The following is a 23,901-nucleotide window of genomic DNA, read 5'->3' as shown; positions in this document are numbered from 1 at the left end:
ATAGAGATCACTAGAGGTGGCCAGAGGATTGGAAACAACATGCTGTTATTACTATAAGAGAGAGAGAAACACACAGGAGCACAGATAACAGTTCAATTACTGAACTGATACCTTCTGTTGTAGTATAGAACCTGTATCTTCCGAACCATTTTACTTTCCTGTTACAATTCTAGCAGAATTCTAGCAGATTCCAGTTTTCCAGTCATTGTAAAGAATAGTATCCAATAAAAATAGCAAATGTTGTTAAAATTGTTAGAGCCGTCTTCAAGAGTCAGCTCACTTCTGTCAATGAAACGGACACTTGACTATTATGATCAATTGATATCCTGAGAAGACACTTTTATCCTCTTGCTTTCAAACCACTAGACATTTAATATTAAAATTGTTTTCATTGCTTTTTTGAAAATTAATTTTTAAATTTATATGACATGAAGTCATTATACTTATTCACTCTTATTTCTCATCCCACACAAACAGAAATGTACCTAAATATCTTCATTTTAAGCTTTTTAAAAATATCTTTGGAAAAGAAAAGGCCATGGTTTTCCTTATTAAGTTGTTCTACCACTTAACCTATATATGTTTAAACTTATGTCCTAAAATTTAATGGCTCTTATTTTTCCAAATTATTATATAACCTACCATATTTTAAAAAACCCAATCTGTTGATTTATTCCATAGTCCCTTTTGTAAGCTAAAATTTTCTGTTTTCTGAAAGTATTTTCTGAGTTGTAATCATTTGGTTTTAACCTCAGTATTAATGATATATAAATCCTCTTTGGTAGAATCCTGGATTGTCTATGCTGAAAGGAAGAATTAGTAGTAGGTTTAATGAGAGAAATTTTATTATTGTCTTTAAGTATTTGATTATTGTGCCCAGTTAAAAAAATAGATTCACAGTGCTAATGGTTGTTTAGTTTATAGAGTAGCATAAGGTAAATAATTGTATTTACTTTACAAGAATTAAAGAATGGCATATTATTTTTATGATGTTATTGTTAGGTATATAATGTGATTTTTTTTAAACAAGATTTTTATGGCAGAATTTCTATAATTGTTCTAAAAGATGAAGTTTCCTAAACATTTTTCCTTGTGTATAGTGAATTGTTAACACATTTAATTGTAATGTCAGAAGTTTGAATTCCTTACTGTAAGTAATGGTGTTATAAAACTTATGTGTTAGCATTATTGTTTTTATTTTTTGAATAAGAAATGTTACACGGTCAGAAAAAATGTATTTAGATTTTTAACTTTACTTTTCTCGGATAACAATTCTTAAAGCATTGTACTTTTTTCCGCAGATTGATCAGACTGCCGATGCAAGTTTTTTGGGCTGGGTTATTGCTTCTTTTAGCCTTGGCCAAATGGTAGCTTCACCTATATTTGGTTTGTGGTCTAACTATCGACCAAGAAAAGAACCTCTTACTGTTTCCATTTTCATTTCGGTGGCAGCCAACTGCCTGTATGCATATGTCCAGGTTCCAGCTTCTCATAATAAATACTACATGTTGGTTGCTCGTGGATTGGTGGGATTTGGAGCAGGTAATATGCATGGATGTATATTTTTGGTTGTGTTGGACTCACATTCATCCTGACATTTATGGCCTTCTCTCATCTAGGGTCACCTCTTCTCAATGTCCTATACGACAGTCAACATACAGATGTCTCATTGCAAATATTTTTCCTATCATTTTGCCTTTGCTTATGATGTTCCCATTACCTATAGTTTCTCTCTTCTGTTCCCATGATTCTTCATCCTTCAAGATTCAGTTCAAGTTCCACCTCTTCCATGAAGCTTTCTTAGGCTACACTACTGTTTCTCCAACATGTCTCTGGCATTTGCTTATATACTGTTTTGCACTGTTTTCATCCCTTATCACCAACTAGCTAGTAAACTTAGTGTAATTAGAGACAATCTATGACTTTTGAAAATATTCTCTAGCCCCTAGCAGAGTCTCTTCAACATAAAAGCTCAGCAAATTTTTTTGACTCAAATTTTTAGGATTTGTTTTTATAAACATGCAGAGTGGGTAGCATATTTCTTTTAAAACAGTGTAGCAATTAGTAGTACTCCATTCACTCAATGCTTTCTCGGTATTTAATGATGAAAAAAAGTTTCTTCCCTGTATGCCATTTTTTCATTCATTCACATCTTTAACTGTGTTTTCATATTAGTAAAAGCAATATTTTCCATTAATTGATACATTTGTTCACTATACATGCCTTGTATAATCATAAAGAGGAAGCAGTAACTATGTTGTAGGTTAATATTTCTTCTTCTGTATAGAGCCAAATTAAGTTGAATTTTTATAAACTGGAGAATATTTTCTTTTACTTTGCATTATTGTGTCTTTTCTTAGGAAATGTAGCTGTTATTAGATCATATATTGCTGGTGCTACCTCTCTTCAGGAAAGAACAAGTTCCATGGCAAACACAAGTGCATGTCAAGCATTAGGTTTTATTCTAGGTCCAGGTAGGTGTTGTTCACTTATCATTACTTGGATTTGAATTGGGAAAACTTTTGAGGTTCAAATGTTAGATGCAATTCAATTATAAAACCTCATAGCTGAATGCAAAGGGAAGGAAACTGATATATTTTGATCTAGCAGTGAGGCTAGGCTCTTTATATGTGTTAACTCATGTTCCCTAAATTAAATGTTATTAGTCCCACTGTACAGATTAGGACACCAAGGCATAGAGAATCTAAGTAAATTATCCAGGCTCACCCTGACAGTAAATGGGAAATATGATATTCAAACCTCACTGTCTGATTCCAAAGTATACGTTCTGTCAGATAATCATTTACCTTGACATCTCAGCAAGAGTTTGCTTTTTTTTTCCTGTTTATGAGAAACAAAATTCTTTTAATTGAAGGATTTGAGGAAAGTTATAGGAGGTTTTTTCCCCTTTTGCCCATACCTTTAAGACTTTTCTAAGGTTGAAGAAAATGAAAGAGTTTAAAAAAGATTTACTGATCTCTTCTTCTTTCCAGGCTTTCATACTTTAATGAATATAAAAATATATTAATGAGATTTAATATTTCCCTAAGGCCAATTAATTTTCTGCTAAATGAGTAGAGAAATTAATTTTTTATGCCTAGCATAACTTTGAAAAGCCATATAATTGGCCCATGCTTTTAATATTGCAGTTATAAATAGCATCAATTTGAATCCAACTCAGTTTACTTCATCATTAACACCCCAACCTCCAGTTTCCATTACTTCCATTACTTTGCTTCAACAGAAGAAAGCCTAATTCCTAATTCACCAAAATCTAGTATTTTAGTTCAGTGTTCTGGAATAAAATATAAGCAGAAATCTAGAACAGTTGAACCTATTGCCTTACTATATACATGAGGGCATAGTCTGGGTCTTTTTAAATTTACCATTCTACCCTCAGTTTCTAGCACAGTACATGGTATAGGCTTAGGTTCTCAGTAAATATTTTGGCAATCTAAAAAGCATTTTAAAGATTATTCACGGGGCTTTCCTGGTGGTGCAGTGGTTAAGAATCTGCCTGCCAATGCAGGGGACACGGGTTTGAGCCCTGGTCTGGGAAGATCCCACATGCTGCAGAGCAACTAAGCCCGTGTGCTACAACTACTGAAACCCGCGCTCCTGGAGCCCGTGCTCCTCAACAAGAGAAGCCACTGCAATGAGAAGCCCGCGCTCGCCTCAACTAGAGAAAGCCCACGTGCAGCAATGAGGACCCAACACAGCCCAAAATAAATAAATAAGTAAATAAAAATTAAAAAAAAAGATTTTTCACTAAAACATTTTGTATTAAAAATGAGTAAATGTAGGCCTGAAAAGATTAGATGACTTTTCCAATAATAACCACATCAATAAGCACAAACATTTATTGACTGCTTACCATATGCTAGATGCTGTTCTAAGTGCTTTAGGTGCAGTATTTTACTTAATCCTCACCCTAAGGTTACATGTAAAGTCCTGGCAGAACGAGATATAGAATCTAAATCAGGAGAGCAAACCAGTACTTACCCAATCTGATTTTTACCACAGATCCAAATTGAAAATGATATTAAATATGTATAATTTAAGTACCATATACACAGTAATATTTTAAAATATTGAGTTAAAATGTCACAGTTTCTTATAATGAAATTGATTAAACTTTAATAATTTACTTATGGAAGAAATTGTATAACTTAAATTTCATACAGAGATGTATTTTAAAAAAAGAAAATACTGACAAGTTATGTTAGGTATAATCCCTTGTGAATGCCTGTACATCAGTGCTTCTCACCCATTTTTTATGTTATTGTCTCCCTAAGGAGGCTTTTTAGACATTTCTTTCCTAATCACTCCATCCCATGAAATTTTAATACCACAGACCTATATTGTATGTGTTTTATGTACTGTATGCATATCTGTGCTTTATACAGAAAAAGAGTAAATGTTTTGCCTCTCCCCACCAAGAACCAATTTTCTTGCCCCTGTTGGGATGTCTGATGCAGATGGATGATTCCATATATTACTTCCAATTCTCTGGTAAATATTTCTCACATTTATTTTAGCCTGTGCCTCCCATATAATAATTAATCTGTATACATTTTATTTTAATAAGTTTTTCAGACTTGTTTTGCACTCATTGGAGAAAAGGGCGTGACATGGGATACCATTAAGCTGCAGATAAACATGTACACAGCACCAGTTTTACTTGGCGCCTTCCTGGGAATTTTAAATATTATTCTGATTCTTGCTGTATTAAGGTAATTAGATAGAAATGATAAAACTACTCTTATAGATTGTGAAATTAAATAAACATTATCATTGTTGGAGAATTATTTCTATGATGTCTTTAATTGGTTTTTAATGTCTAGTTGTGTTCATATTTTCTGATCAGCTAACGCATGTGGTACTGATAACTAAAATAATAGATGATGAATAAGAACAGATTATAAGGTCTTTAAAGATTCAAGGTTTGGTCTTGGTTTACTAATGATAGATTTCTAAGTAGGGGAAATGGCATGAAAGCAACATTTTAAGTAGATTAATGATTAGGTTCAACCTTAGATACAAAAGTTACTCATAATGTGTATCTCTTATCTTTTATATATTAGAAAAAAATTTATAAAACTACAGAAGTTTTGTTACTTTATATTTCTTTGGAGTGTTTTATCCAAGAGTCCAAAATGTTTATAAATCATGTTAAAAATCATTGGAAAACTTCAAATACTGATTAAGGCAGCTCATGTGTGCTTTTGGATGAATTGAGTTTTTTTTTCATTTTATATGATAATATAATAATTGTAACTTGTATTTTAAAAATTTTATCGGTTATATATCATAATAATTTCATTACTCAGAAGACAGTAAAAGAAACTATACCAGAATGTGAAAAAATAGAAAGCTAGTAATAAATTTAAACTATTATCTATTATACTAAGCCTTTCATGGATACAATATTTATGTTTTTCTTTTAAGAGAACATCGTGTGGATGACTCAGGACGACAGTGTAAAAATATTAATTTTGAAGAAGGTACTATTAACCTGTTTGACTAAATTACTATAATATTACAAAGTGTTTCTAATGATTCTGTCTCTTTGATATTCACTTGAATTTTGTCTCTGAGGACAATACAATGGGTAATTGGGGAAGATCTTCAAAGTTGAAAGTTAGCTAAGTTGATTTTTTTTAAAGGCATGCCTATATCAGTGACTTGGTGTGCACAATTGGTAAGGTTAAAACCATTGCTAAAAATCACTTCATCTTGTTTTCAAAAAGCCAGTATCCTAAAATCCTTGAGATCTTTGGAATGATTTCAGTATTATTGCTACCAAATGTATCTTTCTGTTTCAAGTATTTCTTTATTCACTTAATCATGGGAATAAGTATGGTTTCTCTTTTGTATTTTTATTCTTTTGGTATACTCTACAAATACACATTTTCATCCTTCATATCTTTCTCTGACTCATAAATAGGTACCCAGTCTGGTAAGTAGGTATATTTTACTAAGTAAACCATTATTTAAGTACTCCTTGTTATGTCCTCCTTGGCGATTGTCCCCCCATGCAAAAGAATGCAATTTAGTCCTTGTCCTCAAGGAGTTTATAAAGTTTTGGAAAAGACAACTGTTAATTTTACCAAGTTCTTTGATAGACATTTTATTTAATTTTTACAACAAAACTTGTGGAAGGCAAAGTTAAAAGTAGTCGGGTGGGGCTTCCCTGGTGGCGCAGTGGTTGAGAGTCCGCCTGCCGATGCAGGGGACGCGGGTTCGTGCCCCGGTCTGGGAAGATCCCACATGCCGCAGAGTGGCTGGGCCCGTGAGCCATGGCCGCTGAGCCTGCGCATCTGGAGCCTGTGCTCCGCAACGGGATAGGCCACAACAGTGAGAGGCCCGCATACCACAAAAAAAAAAAAAAAAAATTCTAAGTCCTTCAAAATAATTTTTTTAAAACAAAGATCATTTTTAAATTTCAAAAATGTTTAGATAAAACATATCAAGTTGTTCCTATTATTAAAGATGTTATCATGGGATAGATTTAATTTCCAATTACACAGTTTTTTAATCAATATGTAGTGTTTTCTTAAAATTCTTATAATTAGGATACCTAGTCAGTTCCCACAGTTTAGGATGCAACATTTCTGAGTCTCCCCACTAAAGCTAGCACTGGTTGGAGGCTGCAGAAAACTAAACACATATGAAGTAAACTCCAGTCTAACTTGGGGCAATGTTGATATTTGATTCAAAGGAGTAAAGACTGGCTTCTAGGTGGTGATTGAGAATCAGGGAGGTCTATCCAAAATAATTCAAGGCCCACAGGGACCAGAGTCTACCCCAGAAAAGGAACTGGACAAAGGTGTGACTGGTTTTCTTTGTGTGAAAGGGAGGTCATAGCCCTATGTCGAGTGTCCAGGGTGCTTAATTGCCCCCAAGTATAGCAGGCTATTTTCAAATCTCACTTATTATTGGAGGAATAACTCCTCCTCAGGAATCCTGAGATATAAAGGCAGGCACTATTATGAAAAAATTATAGAAATTTATTGTGTCTTAGGAAAATCACCCCACTTCTGCTACACATACACTTAAAGATAACATAAATACATTCTTGTATTACTTACCTGGTTTACTCTGAATAAGTGGGTAAATTATAAAATAGCATGATGGATGTGTATACATACATGTATCAATACATGGCTTCACATTTCTCAATTACATCAGATATAGCTTATATTGAGTGTGTTACTTAACCATGTAGTTCAAGATAAGTGAATATCTTAACTCATTTGCCTTCCTAATTTATAAAACCACCATCAAATCTTGGTAGTTCTTTGCAAAAAATATAAATGATAACATAAGGACTTAAAAAATTGTGGTTAAAAATAAGGATATTTACTAATAGTAATTCCACATACTGTTAAAATTCAAACTATATATCCATTGAGGTGAATCATAGAACTGAGAACTTATTTAATAAACTCTTTGAGGTCTTCATGAAATCCGTGTAACTTTAAAATTTAGGTAAGGTAGAAAAAAATCTGCAACTGAAATTTAAAGCAAATGTAGTATTTAGTATGAGATCATTTTATAGAATTCTATGGACATACATTTCTGTTTTTGCTTGAGAGACGCCAAATAGAAAATAGGAGCATTTCCTGTAGGTAACAGAATTGAAGTGTATGTCCTGGGAAGAAAATTCACTTTAATTTTAAATGCCATTTAAAAGTTATTTCTGTTATGTAGATTGTTAACTTTTAAATTGCTTTGAAAGCCTAAAAAATGATTTTAAATGTTTAGTCATTGAATTTGCTACGTATAATTTTACAGTATTTTAGTGTCATAAGAAAAATTAGCTGTGTAGGTAATATAATTTTTCTTCTGTTTACTACAGCAAGTACAGATGAAGTTCAGGTCCCCCAAGGAAATATTGATCAAGTTGCTGTTATGGCCACCAATGTTCTGTTTTTTGTGATTCTGTTTATCTTTGCCCTTTTTGAAACGTAAGTTTTTTTCTGTTTTCATCTAAATCTGATTGTGTAAATAACCTGTATTTCTTAATGCAATATTAATCAGGAATATAGATGTTCTCAAAACCTTATGTAAGGCATATTTTTCTTATCATGATGTAAAAAGCATATATAAATTTTTTGCCTTTAACTTGAATGTAGTTAATTCTCTGTAATCTTACTGCCTTATCTTCCTTCCTTATAAGGGAGTCTGTTTCACTAGTCTTTCTCCCTTTCCTCTGAGTTTTATGATAAATATACTTATAAAACTTTGTGTATTAATTTAATTTACTTTAAGCTATATAGCTCCCTACATATGTATGTTGGGTTCAGTCTAGAGATTTTAACTCTGTTTAAGCCCTGATCCTGAAAATACCTAGTATATTGCAGAATCTCTGCCTTGTGTAGGCTTTGTTGACCATTAGTTATCATATGGCTTTTTTTGTTTTTTAATTGGAGTATAGTTGCTTTACAGTATTGTGTTAGTTTTTGCTGCACAATGAAGTGAATCAGCTATATGTATACATACATCCCCTCCCTCTGGGGCGTGCCTCCCACTTTCCCCATGAAACCACCCACCTAGGTCATCACAGAGCATCGAGCTGAGCTCCCTGTGCTCTATACAGCAGGCTCCATTAGCTATCTGTTTTACACATGGTAGCGTATATAAGTCAATCCTAATCTCCCAGTTCATCCCACCCTCCCCTTCCCCACCGTGTCCACATATCCGTTCTCTACATCTGCGTCTCAATTCCTGCCCGAAAATAAGTTCATCTGTACCATTTTTCTAGATTCCACATATATGCGTTAATATACGATATTGTTTTTTTCTTTCTGACTTACTTTACTCTGTATGACATACTCTAGGTCCATCAACATCTCTACAAATGACCCAATTTTTTATGGCTGAGTAATTTTCCTTTGTATATATGTACCACATCTTCTTTATCCTTTCATCTGTTGATGGACATTTAGGTTGTTTCCATGTCCTGGCTATTGTAAATAGTGCTGCAGTGAACACTGGGGTACATGTGTCTCTTTGAATTATGGTCTTCTCCAGATATATGCCCAGGAGTGGGACTTCAGTGTCATATGGTAGCTCTATTTTTAGTTTTTTAATGAACGTCCATACTGTTCTCCATAGTGGCTGTATCAATTTACATTCCCACCAACAGTGCAAAAGGGTTCCCTTTTCTCCACACCCTCTCCAGCATTTATTGTTTGTAGATTTTTTGATGATGGCCATTCTGACCAGTGTGAGGTGATACCTCACTGTAGTTTTGATATGTATTTCTCTAATGATTAGTGATGTTGAGCGTCTTTTCAAGTGCCTCTTGGCCATCTGTATGTCTTCTTTGGAGAAGTGTCTATTTAGATCTTCTGCCCATTTTTTGATTGGGTTGTTTTTTTTTTTTGATATTGAGCTGCATGAGCTGTTGATATATTTTGGAGATTAATCCCTTGTTGGTCATCACTTCATTTACAAATATTTTCTCCCATTCCGTGGGTTGTCTTTTCATTTTGTTTATGGTTTCCTTTGCTGTGCAAAACCTTTTAAATTTAATTAGGTCTCATTTGTTTATTTTTGTTTTTATTTTCATTACTCTAGGAGGTGGATCCAAAAAGACATTGCTGTGATTTATGTCAGAGAGTGTTCTATGTTTTCCTCTAAGAATTTTGTAGTGTCTGGTCTTATATTTAGGTATTTAATCCATTTTTAGTTTATTTTTGTGTATAGTGTCAGAGAATGTTCTAATTTCGTTCTTTTACATGTAGAGGTCCCATCACCCAGCACCAGTTATTGAAGAGACTGTCTTTTCGCCCTTGTATATTCTTGCCTCATTTGTCATTGATTAGGTGACCATAGGTGTGTGGGTTTATCTCTGGGCTTTCTCTCCTGTTGCATTGATCTATATTTCTGTTCTTGTGCCAGTACCATACTGTCTTGATTACTACAGCGTTGTAGTATAGTCTGAAGTCAGGGAGCCTGATTCCTCCAGCCCCATTTTTCTTTCTCAAGATTGCTTTGGGTATTCGGGGTCTTTTATGTTTCCATACAAATTGTGAAATATTTTGTTTTAATTCTGTGAAAAATGCCATTGGTAATTTGATAGGGAATGCGTTGAATCTGTAGATTGCTTTGGGTAGTATAGTCATTTTTACAGTATTGATTCTTCACATCCAAGAACATGGTATATCTCTCCATCTGTTTGTGTCATCTTTGATTTCTTTCATCAGTGTTTTTTAGTTTTCTGAGTACAGGTCTTTTGCCTCCTTAGGTAGGTTGATTCCTAGGTATCTTATTCTTTTTTGTTGCAATGGTAAATGAGATTGTTTCCTTAATCTCTCTTTCTGATTTTTCGTTCTTAGTGTATAGGAATGTAAGAGATTTCTCTGCTTTAATTTTTATCCTGCAACTTTACCAAATTCATTGATGAGCCCTAGTAGTTTTCTGGTGGAATCTTTAGGATTACCTATGCATAGTATCATGTCATCTGCAAACAGTGACAGTTTTACTTCTTTTCCAATTTGTATTGCTTTTATTTCTTTTTCTTCTCTGATTGCCATGGCTAGGACTTCCAAAACTATGATGAATAACAGTGGTGAGAGTGGACATCCTTGTCTTGTTCCTGATCTTAGAGGAAATGCTTTGTTTTTCACCATTGAGAATGATGTTTGCTGTGGGTTTGTTGTATATGGCCTTTATTATGTTGAGGTAGGTTCCCTCTATGCCCACTTTCTGGAGAGTTTTTATCATAAGTGAGTGTTGAATTTTGTCAAAAGCTTTTTCTGCATCTATTGAGATATGATCATATGGTTTTTATTCTTTAATTTGTTAATGTGGTGTATCACATTGATTGATTTCATATATTGAAGAATCCTTGCATCCCTGGGATAAATCCCACTTGATCATGGTGTGTGATCCTTTTAATGTGTTGTTGGTTTCTGTTTGCTAGAATTTTGTTTAGGATTTTTGCGTCTGTGTTTATCAGTGATACTGGTCTGTAATTTTCTTTTTTTGTGATATCTTTGTCTGGTTTTGGTATCAGGGTGATTGTGGCCTTATAGAACGAGTTTGGGAGTGTTCCTTCCTCTACAATTTTTTGGAAGAGTTTGAGAAGGACAGGTGTTAGCTCTTCTCTAAATGTTTGATAGAATTTGCCTGTGAAGCCATCTGGTCCTGGACTTTTATTTGCTGCAAGCTTTATAATTACAGTTTGAATTTCATTACTTGTGATTCGTCTGTTTATATTTTTTAATTCTTCCTGAATCAGTCTTGGAATGTTGTACCTTTCTATGAATTTGTCCATTTCTTCCAGGTTGTCCATTTTATTGGCATATAGTTGCTTGAAGTAGTCTCTTCTGAGCCATTGTATTTCTGTGGTGTCAGCTGTAATTTCTCCTTTTTTCATTTCTAATGTTACTGATTTGAATACTCTCCCTTTTTTCTTGATGAGTCTGGCTAATGTTTTATCAATTTTGTTTCTGTTCTCAAGGAACCAACTTTTAGTTTTATTGATCTTTGCTATTGTTTTCTTCATTTCTATTTCATTTATTTCTATTCTGATCTTTATGATTTCTTCCTTTCTACTAACTTTGGTGTTTTTTGTTCTTTCTCTAGTTGCTTTAGGTGTAAATTTAGATTGTTTATTTGAGATTTTTCTTGTTTCCTGAGGTGAGATTGAATTACTATAAACTTCCCTCTTAGAACTGCATTTGCTGCATCCCATGAGTTTTGGGTTGTCATGTTTTCATTGTCATTTGTTTCTATGTATTTTCTTAAATTTCCTCTTTGATTTCTTCAGTGATCTCTTGGTTATTCAGTAGTGTATTGTTTAGCCTCTATGTGTTTGTGTTTTTTACAGTTTTTTTTCCTGTAATTGATTTCTAATCACATAGCGTTGTGGTTGGAAAAGATGCTTGATATGATTTCAGTTTTCTTAAATTTTCCGAGGTTTGATTTGTGATCCAGGATGTGATCTATCCTGGAGAATGTTCCATGTGCGCTTGAGAAGAAAGTGTATTCTGCCGCTTTTGGGTGGACTGTCCTATAGATATCAATTACATCTATCTGGTCTGTTGTGTCATTTAAAGCTTGTATTTCCTTATTTATTTTCTGTCTGGATGATCTGTCCATTGGTGTAAGTGGGGTGTTAAAGTCCCCCACTATTACTGTGTTACTGTCGATTTCCCCTTTTATGGCTGTTAGCATTTGCCTTATGTATTGAGGTGCTCCTATGCTGGGTGCATAAATATTTATAATTGTTATATCCTCTTCTTGGGTTGATCCATTGATTATTATGTAGTGTCCTTCCTTATCTCTTGTAACAGTCTTTATTTTAAAGTCCATTTTATCTGATATGAGTATTGCTACTCCAGCTTTCTTTTTTTTTGCGGTACGTGGGCCTCTCACTGTTGTGGCCCCTCCTATTGTGGAGCACAGGCTCTGGACGCGCAGGCTCAGTGGCCATGGCTCATGGGCCTAGCAGCTCCGCGGCATGTGGGATCCTCCCACACCGGGGCACGAACCCATGTCCCCTGCATCGGCAGGCAGACTCTCAACCACTGCACCACCAGGGAAGCCCTCCAGCTTTCTTTTGATTTCCATTTGCATGGCACATCTTTTTCTATCTCCTCACTTTCAGTCTGTATGTGTCCCTAGGTCTGAAGTGGGTCTCTTCTTTTTTATTATTTTAATTAATTAATTTATTTTTGGCTGTGTTGGGTCTTTGTTGCTGCGTGGGCTTTCTCTAGTTGTGGCGAGGGGGGGCTATTCTTTCTTATGGTGCATGGGCTTCTCATTGCAGTGGCTTCTCTTGTTATGGAGCACAGGCTCTAGGCACACGGACCTCAGTAGTTGTGGCATGAGGGCTCAGTAGTTGTGGCTTGCAGACTCTAGAGTGCAGGCTCAGTAGTTGTGGCTCACGGGCTTAGTTGCTTAGCAGCATGTGGGATCTTCCCAGACCAGGGATCGAACCCCTGTCCCCTGCGTCGGCAGGCAAATTCTTAACCATTGTGCCACCAGGAAAATCCCTGGAGTGGGCCTCTTGTAGACAGCTTATATATGGGTCTTGTTTTTGTATCCATTCAGCCAGTCTTTGTCTTTTGGTTGGAGCATTTAATCCATTTACATTCAAGGTAATTATCGATATGTGTGCTCCTATTACCATTTTCTTAATTGTTTTGGGTTTGTTTTTGTGGGTCTTTTTCTTCTCTTGTATTTCCCTCCTAGAGAAGTTTCTTTAGAATTTGTTGTAGAGCTGGTTTGGTGGTGCTGAATTCTCTTAGCTTTTGCTTGTCTGTAAAGCTTTTGATTTCTCTGTTGAATCTGAATGAGATCCTTGCTGGGTAGAGTAATCTTGGTTGTAAGTTCTTCTCTTTCATTACTTTAAATATATCCTGCCACTCCCTTCTGTCCTGCAGCACCCTACTTATATATGTTGGGTTCAGTCTAGAAATTTTAGCTCTGTTTAAGCCCTGATCCTGAAGAAAGCTAGTATATTACAAAATCTCTGCCTTGTGTAGGCTTTGTTGACCGTTAGTTACCATATGGCTTTTTAAAAAATATATTTATTTATTTTTTAAAATATTTATTTATTTATTTATTTTGGCTTTGCTGGGTCTTAGTTGCAGCACGTGGGATCTTTTTAGATGCAGCACGCGGACTTCTCAGTTGCGACATGTGCACTCTTAGTTGCAGCATGCGAACTCTTAAAAGTTGCAGCATACATGCGGGATCTAGTTCCCTAACCAGGGATTGAACCCAGGCCCCCTGCGATGGGTATGCAGAGTTCTACCCACTGGACCACCAGGGACGTCCCTTGTCATATGGCTTTTTAATTTTTAAAATACCTTTCCATTATATTATTAAAATAGTATATTCTTGTAAATATTCCAAACACTACAACTGTATTTCCACATCCACTTCTTTCCCTGGAGGTAACCACTGCTAATACTTCAGTGTGTGTTGTATTGAAACATTTTTTTCTATACAACTGTAAGTATTAAGGGGTGTGTGTGTGTGTGTGTGTGTGTGTGTCCCCATCCTTTAAACCAACAAGAATATGTGATATTATCATTTGACAACTTGGTTTTTTCACTTTTTGATATACTGTAACATTTTTATGCCAGTACATTTTATGCCAGATATACTTGATTTTTTTTTAAATTATTGAGATACATGGAATTTTTAGCTCATCTGATTTTGGGGGTATTTATTGTATTATGGTAAATATACATAACATAAACTTACCGTTTTAACTTCTTTTTTCAATTTAAAGGATATAATTTATTCTCTTATATATTTATTTCCCATTTTTGAACCATGTTATTGGACATGTATTAAACTTGTAGTCTGCTATGATTCTTAGAGCTTTTCTGCCATATTTTCTTTTGTTTTTATTGAGGCCAGATTTGTATATAATAATGTGTTTGTTTCAGGTGTACCATTTTAATTACTTTTAATTGCACAATTCAGTGGCATTAAATACATTCACAGTATTGTGCAACCATCACCATCATCCATTTCTAGAACCTTTTTATCATCCCAAACAGAAGTGCTACACCCATTTATCACTAAGTCCCATTCCCCCTCACCCAGCCCCTGGTTTCCTCTATTTGCCTTTCTTTGTTTATGATTTGTCTATTTTAGGTACTTCATATGAGTGGAATCATGCATCCTTTGTCGTTTTTTGTCTTGTATGTTTCACTTGGCATGATGTTTTCAAGGTTCATCCATGTTGTAGCATGTGTCAGAATTTTATACCTTTTTATGGCTGAATAATATTCCACTGTTATTTATATACCAATTTTGTTTATCCATTCATCCATCAGTGGAAATGTGGGTTATTTCCATCTTTTGGCTATTGTAAGTAATGCTACTATGAACATTAGTGTACAAGTATCTGAGTCCCTGCTTTCAGTTCTTTTGGGTATATACCAGGAAGTGGATCATATGATAATTCTATGTTTCACTTACTGAGAAACGAGTGAACTATCTTCCAAAGCAGCTCATCTGATTTTAAAATTTAAAATGGTGATTTTTTTTAAAAAGAATGAATATTTTGAGTATTTTAAAATTCCTTTTTGTAGCCAGTTAACAGAAGGAGACAGAAAGTAGGAAAAGAAGCTTGGCAAGGAAGGAGACAGATAGTCATATAAAGGAAGAGCAGCAATTGGAGGTAGGGAGAAAAATATGTACATTCAAAGATAGGTATGAAAGAGACAGAGGAAGAGAAAAAAAAATCCCAGAAGTTTCTAATAACTTAATCATAGTAAGTTAATAACTTAATCATAGTAACATTATTTCATTGAAAAGAGACCAGTTTAAATCAAAATACAACCATGATCTTTTAATTATATTAGAATGTTAGGAATTATGGTTGGTATGTTTCCTTTTCCTGTTTTTCAAACTTTTTGCAGTGTTGGACATGTTACTTATATAATTACAGTAAATATTAAAAAATAAAAATGCAAACAGCCAAACTTAGTAGCTTGTGCATGTTACAACAAAATGTACTTAAAATGTCTTAAAATTTTTGTTTATGTAGATCTGGTGTCATTGTTAAAAGGGATGCAGATTCTTGAATGTGTTGGTATCATTATTAAATCTTTCTATTTCAACTTTAAGTAACAATGCCTATGATTGAAATAAAATAAGAATAATTTCTTTTTTATTTTTCTTAGCATTGTTACTCCATTAACAATGGATATGTATGCCTGGACCAGAGAACAAGCTGTGTTATATGATGGCATAATACTTGCTGCTCTTGGAGTGGAGGCAGTTATTATTTTCATGGGGATAAAATTACTTTCCAAAAAGTAGGTTATTTGTCTTTGGTTTTATTTCAAGTCTTTTTTTTTTTTAAAGTGAAACATGAAACAGAGCTAACGACGTAAATGAATATATTAGTAAAATAATATAAAGCTTTTCTGTCTTTATGCATGAGTTTTAGTCCTTGAATGTTTGCAAACAGATTTAAAATTTATTAAGGGAGCATATTTCTGTACCATGTAGTATATTCTTTGGTAAAGCAAGACATTTTACAAAGTGAATAATTGTCTTCTAATGTATCTATTGTATATTATGTTTTATTTAAAGTGTATTTCATAAAACATTGTTCTGCTGTGAAAGATTAATGGTTAAGTGTGGAAAATTCTGGTTAAAATCACCAAACTTCTTTACTCTAAAACTTCTAAATCTTCAGTATATATACTATATCACCTTCATGACAAGAGTACGTAGCATTTCTCAAAGTTATTTGTAACTTTGATCACAGAACACTTTTTTAAAGAAGCATTTTGTAAAAATATAACTGTAAAGAACACACTAAGGAAAATACTTGTATAAAATTAAGTTCATTCATATAATCTGGAGTGGAACATTAGTTGATAAATTTAGACAGTTCTAATGATTTAATTATTCCTAAAATATTTTAACAATACTTTAGAACTTTAATAAAGTTCTAAAATCAATTAACAGATATTGAGTCAGTGTATAGGGTTAGGTGTTATGGGGAATACTACAAAGATTCCTATCCTTATAGAGCCAAGTAAAGGGGTCAAGATACAGATATAGACATAGACATAAATTCATATTCAAAGTTAAATAATAGTACATGCATTACATCTTGCTACAGAAGTAGAGTGGTCCTGCTGATAGGCATTCTTACAGATTATCCAATTTCATATCCTTCAAAGAGCTTGTATTCTACTGGGGGGAAAGCTAATAAACACAAATGTGAAATCAGGTCATGGGAAGTACTATGAAGAATAGAGCAGAGGAAGAGAATAAAAAGTGGCAAGGCAGGGTTGGGAGAGAGGGTAAGTGTTGTTTTGACTGACTGCTCATGGAGGGCAGCTCAAACAGAAGTTACATCCAAGCAGAGACCTCAGTGAAGTCAGCGAACAGCCATGCAGTGGCCTGGAACTCTCTTGCCCCAGAAGACTGAGCTTTGTACATTTAAGAAACAAGCAGGAAGGCCATTTTGGCCAGAGCAGAATGAGAGAAATGGCAAATGGGAGAAGATCAGGTTGGAAAGATGTGAAGCCTTGTAGGTATTCTGAGGGTAATGGGAGGTGTTGTGTTTGTTTTGTTTTAGGAATCTTTGATCTTGCTTGTATATTTCATTTTAAAAATTAATTAATTAATTAATCAATCCGTTCATTCTTGGCTGCGTTGGGTCCTCGTCACTGTGCGCAGGCTCTCTCCAGTTGCGGCGAGTGGGGGCCACTCCTTGCCGCGGTGTGCGGGCCTCTCATTGCAGTGGCCTCTCCTGTTGCGGAGCAAGGGCTCCAGGTGTGTGGGTTTCAGTAGTTGTGGCACACAGGCTCAGTAGTTGTGGCTCACGGGCTCAGCTGCTCCACAGCATGTGGGATCCTCCCAGACCAGGGATTGAACCCGTGTCCCCTGCATTGGCAGGCGGATTCCCAACTACTGTGCCACCAGGGAAGTCCCTGTATATTTCATTTTTTGTTATGGAAAATTTCAAACATATACAAAGGTATAGAGAGAATCATGTACTGAATGTTTAATATCTATTGCCTAGCTTCAACAATTATAACCTTGGACAATCTTGATTCATCTATACCTCCACCTACTCCACACTGCCTATCCCCTACACCTGGATTATTTTGAAGCTGATGTTAGACATCATTTCATGTCTTCATAAATATTTCAGTATGTATCTCTAAAAGTTAATGATGACAGCATTATCACATCTTAAAAAATTAACAGTGATTTCTAAATATCATCAAATATCCAGGGAGTATTCACATTTTCTCCACTGTCTCAAATTTTTAAAAAAATTTGTTTTGTTTTATATTGTTTTATTTCACAGCTTACTCACTTGACTCAGGCTCTTACATTTCGTAAGTCTCTTTTAATCTATAAGTTTCTTTTACATCTCTTCCATCTCTCTCTTTTTCTCCCTTACAAATTGAAGCAACCAAGATGTTTGCCCTATAGTTTCCCACATTTTGGATCTTGCTGAATAAATCCCTGTGGTGTCTTTGTTTGTTTTTTAATATTTTCCTGTGTTTACTATATTTCTTGAAAATTGGTACTTAGATCTAGAAGCTTGATGAGATTTGAGTTCAATTTTTTGGCAAGAATGTTTTATAGGTGGTGGTATGTGCTTACATCAGGAGAAATGTAAAGTTTTGTTTATCTCTTTTTATGATGTAAGTGGCCATTGACCATTCCTTAGATCCATTAATTTATTAATAGATCAATGCAAAATGCTGGTATTTTAATTCTATCATTCCTTTATTTATTTTCCATCACTACCTATTTGGTTATCCTGAGGTACAGTTTTTGTAGGAGAGACAGGGTGATCCTTTCCTTTTATTAACTGATTTTTAAAATAGTGAGTGGGTTCCCTAACATCCTCTAAAAATGACCAAGAGTATTTTATTTTAATATAGTATGAATTTATAAATAACATTTTTATGTGTTTCAAGCCATTGTCATTACTATTCTTTTTGGTGTTCACGTTGTCATATTTTTAGCCAGCTTCCTCAAATTGCCTCTGAGTCCATTTTTTTGGTGGGGGGCCATGCCATGAGGTCTGCAGGATCTTAGTTCCCTGACCAGGGATCGAACCCGTGCCCCCTGCAGTAGAAGCTCACAGCCCTAACCACTGGACCTCCAGGGAATTCCCTCTGAGTTCTTCTAATCATGACGTAGTAGTCACTGGTAATTTCTGTTCTGTCTGGTATGATAAGATGTCCAGGCTCATCTTATATATTTTCTGTCCCAGACCTGATATCAGCCAGTTTTCAGAGGAGCCCTGGTTCCTTTTAGTGGGAAATTATATTTTGCATTCGTTTTAATTAGTATATCACAAAAAGTATCAAGATATTATTTTATTTATAGTTTTAAAAATTCTAAAAGTAATGAAACTGTTATAATACAATGTTTCATTTTTTAATTACAGTTTCTGTCCTTTAACAGGGTTGGCGAGCGTGCTATTCTACTGGGAGGACTCATTGTTGTATGGGTTGGCTTCTTTATCTTGTTACCTTGGGGACATCAGTTTCCCAAAATACAGTGGGAAGGTATAGCTATACATAATTCTATAATGTTAGCCCCTGTTATTCATTTAAATTAACAAGTAATACACTGTACTGATTTTGTTCTTACAGATTTACATAATAATTCAATCCCTAATACCACATTTGGAGAAATAATTGTTACTCTTTGGAAGATTCCAAGAGATCACAATGAAGGACCAACTGGTTGCCCAGTTGAACAAGCCTGGTGCCTCTACACCCCCATGATCCATCTGGCCCAGTTCCTCACATCAGCTGTGCTAATTGGAATAGGCTATCCATCCTGCAATGTTATGTCATATACATTATATTCAAAAATTCTGGGGCCAAAACCTCAGGTGAGTCAGCTAGCATGACACTGCAATTGTGTGAGGTATACTTGTAAGCACTCACATTTTTTGCTACCATTCTGTGTTTTTTTGTTTTGTTTTTGGCTGTGTTGGGTCTTTGTTGCGTGGGCTTTCTCTAGTTGCTGCGAGTGGGGGCTACTCTTCGTTGTGGTGCGTGGGCTTCTCACTGGTGGCTTCTCCTGCTGTGGAGCAAGGGCTCTAGGCGCGCAGGCTCAGTACTTGCGGCGCACGGGCTTAGTTGCTCCACGGCACGTGGGATCTTCCAGGACCAGGGCTCAAACCTGTGTCCCCTGCATTGGCAGGCAGATTCTTAACCACTGTGCCACCAGGGAAGTCCCTGTCATCTGCTTTTTTAAAGAAATATAACAATACTCTGTAAATATTCTCCCATGACATTTAATTTTCTTTTAGGGAATTATTTTTAATAGAGACATATTCCATCTTATGTATGTACCATCACTTATTCAGTCATTTTCCTATTATTATATATTTAGCTTATTTCCAGGTTTTACTTCTGACTTTTCTCTTTAGTAGCAATTATTTAAATGGCAACAAAATGAAAATAGTATCTTGCTCTTTATAAAAATTAAATTGATAGTTTTACATTTTCAAGGTAGAAATTAGTGTTTATTGAAATAAAGCAAAGAGAAAAAAAATTAACATCGGTGTTTTAAAGCTATAACAATAGGTAAAACATTTTGGTAATTTCTGGGTTTTTTAATCTATAAAGTTATATTTTCACATTTTCAAAATCAAGAATAAAAGCATATTAATTACAAAAACAATACATGATGGTTGTAACAAAATTCAAGTAATTTGAAATGTATATAGCAGAAAAGGAAGGCTCTCCTTACCTGCATCACACTAAAGTCAACCACTGTTTACTTCATTTGTACACTTCACAATATTTTTTATGCCTTTTCAAACATATCCACCCTCATGTCTTTTTAAAAAAAAGATAAAATGAATTATATCTCATGTATATAAACCTTTTTTACATCTTGGATTTTTTTTCCCCTTAACACACCATGGCCTTCTTTCCATGTCAATGTGTATAGAGATGTTATTCTTGTTATAAGGTCGTATTCTGTATAAGCAACTGTTTAGCATTCCATTTATTAAATGTACCATAGTTTATTTACTTAATCCACGCTTGACAGGTTATTTTCAATTGGAGCATATTAAAAGTAATGCTGCATTGCACATTCTTGGGTATATTGTATGGGCTATAGTTTTGGATACAGTAGTTGGAGCAGTGACATTGTGGTATAGTGGAAATTAATACAGTGGAGTCAGCCAAACAGGGCTTCATATCTCTTGGATAAGTTACTTGAATTTTCTGAGCTTTAGCTTCCACATTTGTTAAGTGGGGATAATACCAATCATAGAAATTTGTGAACGTTGGGAACAATATATGTAAAGCACCTGACACAGTGTCTGGAAAATAGCAAGTACAGAATAAATGGTAGCCTTAAAAAGTAAATTTATGAATCATTTCAGCAGACAGTGTTTGTTCTTTTACACTTTTATTTTCCTAAACAGTATATCAAATAAGTTTATTGCTCATTATTTGCTGTATTTATAGAGAGGTACTTTATGTTTAATTTAAAAATAACATATGGAGGAAGTGATTCTCGTGTTTGTCATAGTTTGGTAATATTAGCATCATCCTTGCTTTTAAAATAACTACACCTGAGTATCAGTCTGCTTCTCCCCCAACAGGGTATATACATGGGCTGGTTAACAGCGTCTGGAAGTGCAGCACGGATTCTTGGACCCGTCTTCATCAGCCAAGTGTACGCTGCCTGGGGTCCACGATGGGCTTTCAGCCTTGTGTGTGGAATGGTGGTGCTCACCATCACACTCCTGGGTGTGGTTTACAGAAGACTCATTGCTTTTTCTGTAAGGCATGGAAGGATTCAAGAATAACCTAGCTAAGGCTGTGGTGGAAAGTACTTGCTGTGTGGAGCTTTCTCTTTTAAGGCTCTGCTAGACGATTGCTAAGAGTCAGTTTCCTAAAGTCAGGTTGTAGATATTGCATATGTTGAATAACAAGAACATATATTGAATAAAATGGGGAATTCTATGTGTAATTATGAATAGCAAGATAATATATAAATTCTGGATCATAGTTTCCTTATCTCAAAAAAGAAATAGTCTTCATATGACATTTTTTTGGGGGTGGCATAAAGTCATGAGTGAATAGACAGTGGTCTATAAATGTGAAGTTATACTCTTAAGTCAAACTGCAGAGGCGTCATTAAAATAACAAGAGAATATCTATGCAGTGAAATCATAAGGAGAGTTCTATATGAATTACCTGTAATAGAATGAAATTATAGAAATTTTTTACCTAACAGAGGTACCTTTATTCATAGCTATCTCCTTCTTATTTATTAAAAATGCATTTTTCTGTTATTATAAAGTTTTCCTTATGAAATAAAATCATGACTTAAATTTTATACTTACCATGCCTGCCATCCTCCCTTAGCTTCTATAAGTCATGATTTTTAATACTACACTTTCCGTCTTATTTTAGTTCAGGATCTTACTAATTAACCCCTAAGTTAATGGATGTGTATGAATAATGCTCATATTTGAGCAGTAAAGAGGATTAAGAGATTAAGATGGATTTTTCTACCTGTAGTACAGATAACTACTTTTTTCTTTCAAGTCCTAATAAATAATTCACTTTAGAAACATAAGCCAGATATGTGTTATTATATACATATACTGAACAGAAAACTGTTAAAATTATTGGCATTTTCTAATTCCCTTAAATTCTAGAGAAAAACTATTACCTTATTTATTTTTTCTCTCTCAGTAGTGGTAGGGAAGACCCAACGGTTTTCAATCTGTGTCTGCATAGCTACTCAGAACTGCAGAATTTTAAATTTGGATAGGCCCGACAGCCCCAATATAGGCAGGCTAATAAATCTGAGGTAAAATAGCTGTAATCTAACAGTTTACCAAGTTTACTAGAAATTGGCTAAATCACACTATGTATACTTTACTACCTCACATAAGTTGAATGCTGCTAAAAGGGACTAGTATAGAACTATCTATATGGATAATCAGTATTACCCAAAAATGCAAAAATATTTCTAAATACTTTTCCAAATGTTTCCTACTCTAAGTTATAAATATTTTCAAATCTAAGAGTAAACACTATAATTTGCACTTTATATTGTTTGTTGTACTTTTTGGGGGGGGTGGCTTGAATAAGAAAAATTTATTTTTCATAGTTCTGGAAGCTAGAAGGCTTGAGATCAAGGTGTCAGCAGGGTTGGTTTTTTCTGAGGCCTCTCCTTGGTTTGTAGATGCTTATCTTTTCCCTTTGTCATTTGTTTTTTTCCAGCTTTATCGAGATATAATTGACATATGACATTGTATACGTTTAAGGTGTACAACATATTGATTTGATACTTACATATTGCAAAATGATTACCACCATAGCATTAGCTAACACCTCCATCATATCACATAATTACCATTTCTTTTTTTGTGGTGAGAACATTTAAGATCTACTCTCTTAGCAACTTTCAAGTATATAATACAGTGTTATTAACTATAATCACCATGCTGTACAATAGATCCCTAGAACTTATTCATCTTATAACAGGAAGTTTGTACTCTTTGACCAACAACTCCCCATTTCCTTCATGGCCTAGCCCCTGGCAACTGTTTTTCCACTCTCTGCCTCTAATAGTTTGTCTCTTTTAGATTCCACATACAAGTCATATCATATAGTATTTGTCCCTCTCTTTCTGACTTACTTCACTTAGCGTAATGCCCTCAGGGTCCATCCATCTTGTCACAAATGGCAGGGTCTCCTTTCTTATGGCCGAATAATATTCATACACACACACTTACTTACATTTTCCTTATCCATTCATCTGTTGATGGACACCTAGGTTGTCCATCGTATCTTGGCTGTTGTGAATAATGCTGCAATGAACACGAAAGTGCAGATATCTCTTTGACATCCTGCCTTCATCTTCTTTGGATATACACCCAGAAGTGGAATTGCTGGATACATGGTAGTTCTTAATTTTTTGAGGGCCCTCCATACTGTTTTCCATGGTGGCTACACCAATTTACATTCCTATCAGCAGGGCATGAGGATCCTGTTTCTCTACATACTTGCAAACAGTTGTTATATTTATCTTTTTGATAGCCATTTTAACAGGCATGAGGTGATATATTTCATTGTGTACCTCTGTTTGACTTTATTTTTAGGCATTCTCCATTTTGTGGCTTGTCTTGCCAAAAGGACCCAGGAATCAAATAAAGGGACTTATACTAGCCAAAAATGGGACAATTAAAGCATTGAGAAGAATAATATCTACAGCCAATTTAAACACATCGAATGTGTGAAAATTTATGAGTTCATAATGATATTAAAAGTAAGAAACACACTGGTCACCTTTGGAGGTTGCTAGGGCTTTAACTCTTTACTCTAAAAACCAGGAAATAAAGACTTAAGCTTCTCTTCTGCCTTTCCTGTATCTAAACTTCAGGGT

General features: G+C 34.7%; 1 protein-coding gene across 2 annotated transcripts in view; it reads left to right on the top strand.

The window, feature by feature from the left end:
• The window catches only part of MFSD8 (major facilitator superfamily domain containing 8), a 41,276-nt gene extending 18,713 nt beyond the window's left edge, over positions 1-22,563 (top strand). For both annotated transcript variants that reach the window (XM_081237225.1, XM_081237226.1), the window contains 9 exons: positions 1,302-1,542; positions 2,361-2,474; positions 4,589-4,733; positions 5,449-5,504; positions 7,862-7,970; positions 15,663-15,797; positions 18,931-19,034; positions 19,122-19,366; positions 21,101-22,563. In XM_081237225.1, the coding sequence (XP_081093351.1) occupies positions 1,302-1,542; positions 2,361-2,474; positions 4,589-4,733; positions 5,449-5,504; positions 7,862-7,970; positions 15,663-15,797; positions 18,931-19,034; positions 19,122-19,366; positions 21,101-21,307 (1,356 nt within the window). In that variant the 3' untranslated portion in view covers positions 21,308-22,563. The remainder of the gene's footprint in view (positions 1-1,301; positions 1,543-2,360; positions 2,475-4,588; positions 4,734-5,448; positions 5,505-7,861; positions 7,971-15,662; positions 15,798-18,930; positions 19,035-19,121; positions 19,367-21,100) is intronic.
• Positions 22,564-23,901: the final 1,338 nt, after the last annotated feature.

Source organism: Mesoplodon bidens (genome assembly GCF_964165515.1).
Source record: "Mesoplodon bidens genome assembly, chromosome: 1".
Classification (NCBI taxonomy): Eukaryota; Metazoa; Chordata; class Mammalia; order Artiodactyla; family Ziphiidae; genus Mesoplodon; species Mesoplodon bidens.
This window is presented reverse-complemented; position numbering and strand designations above follow the sequence as displayed.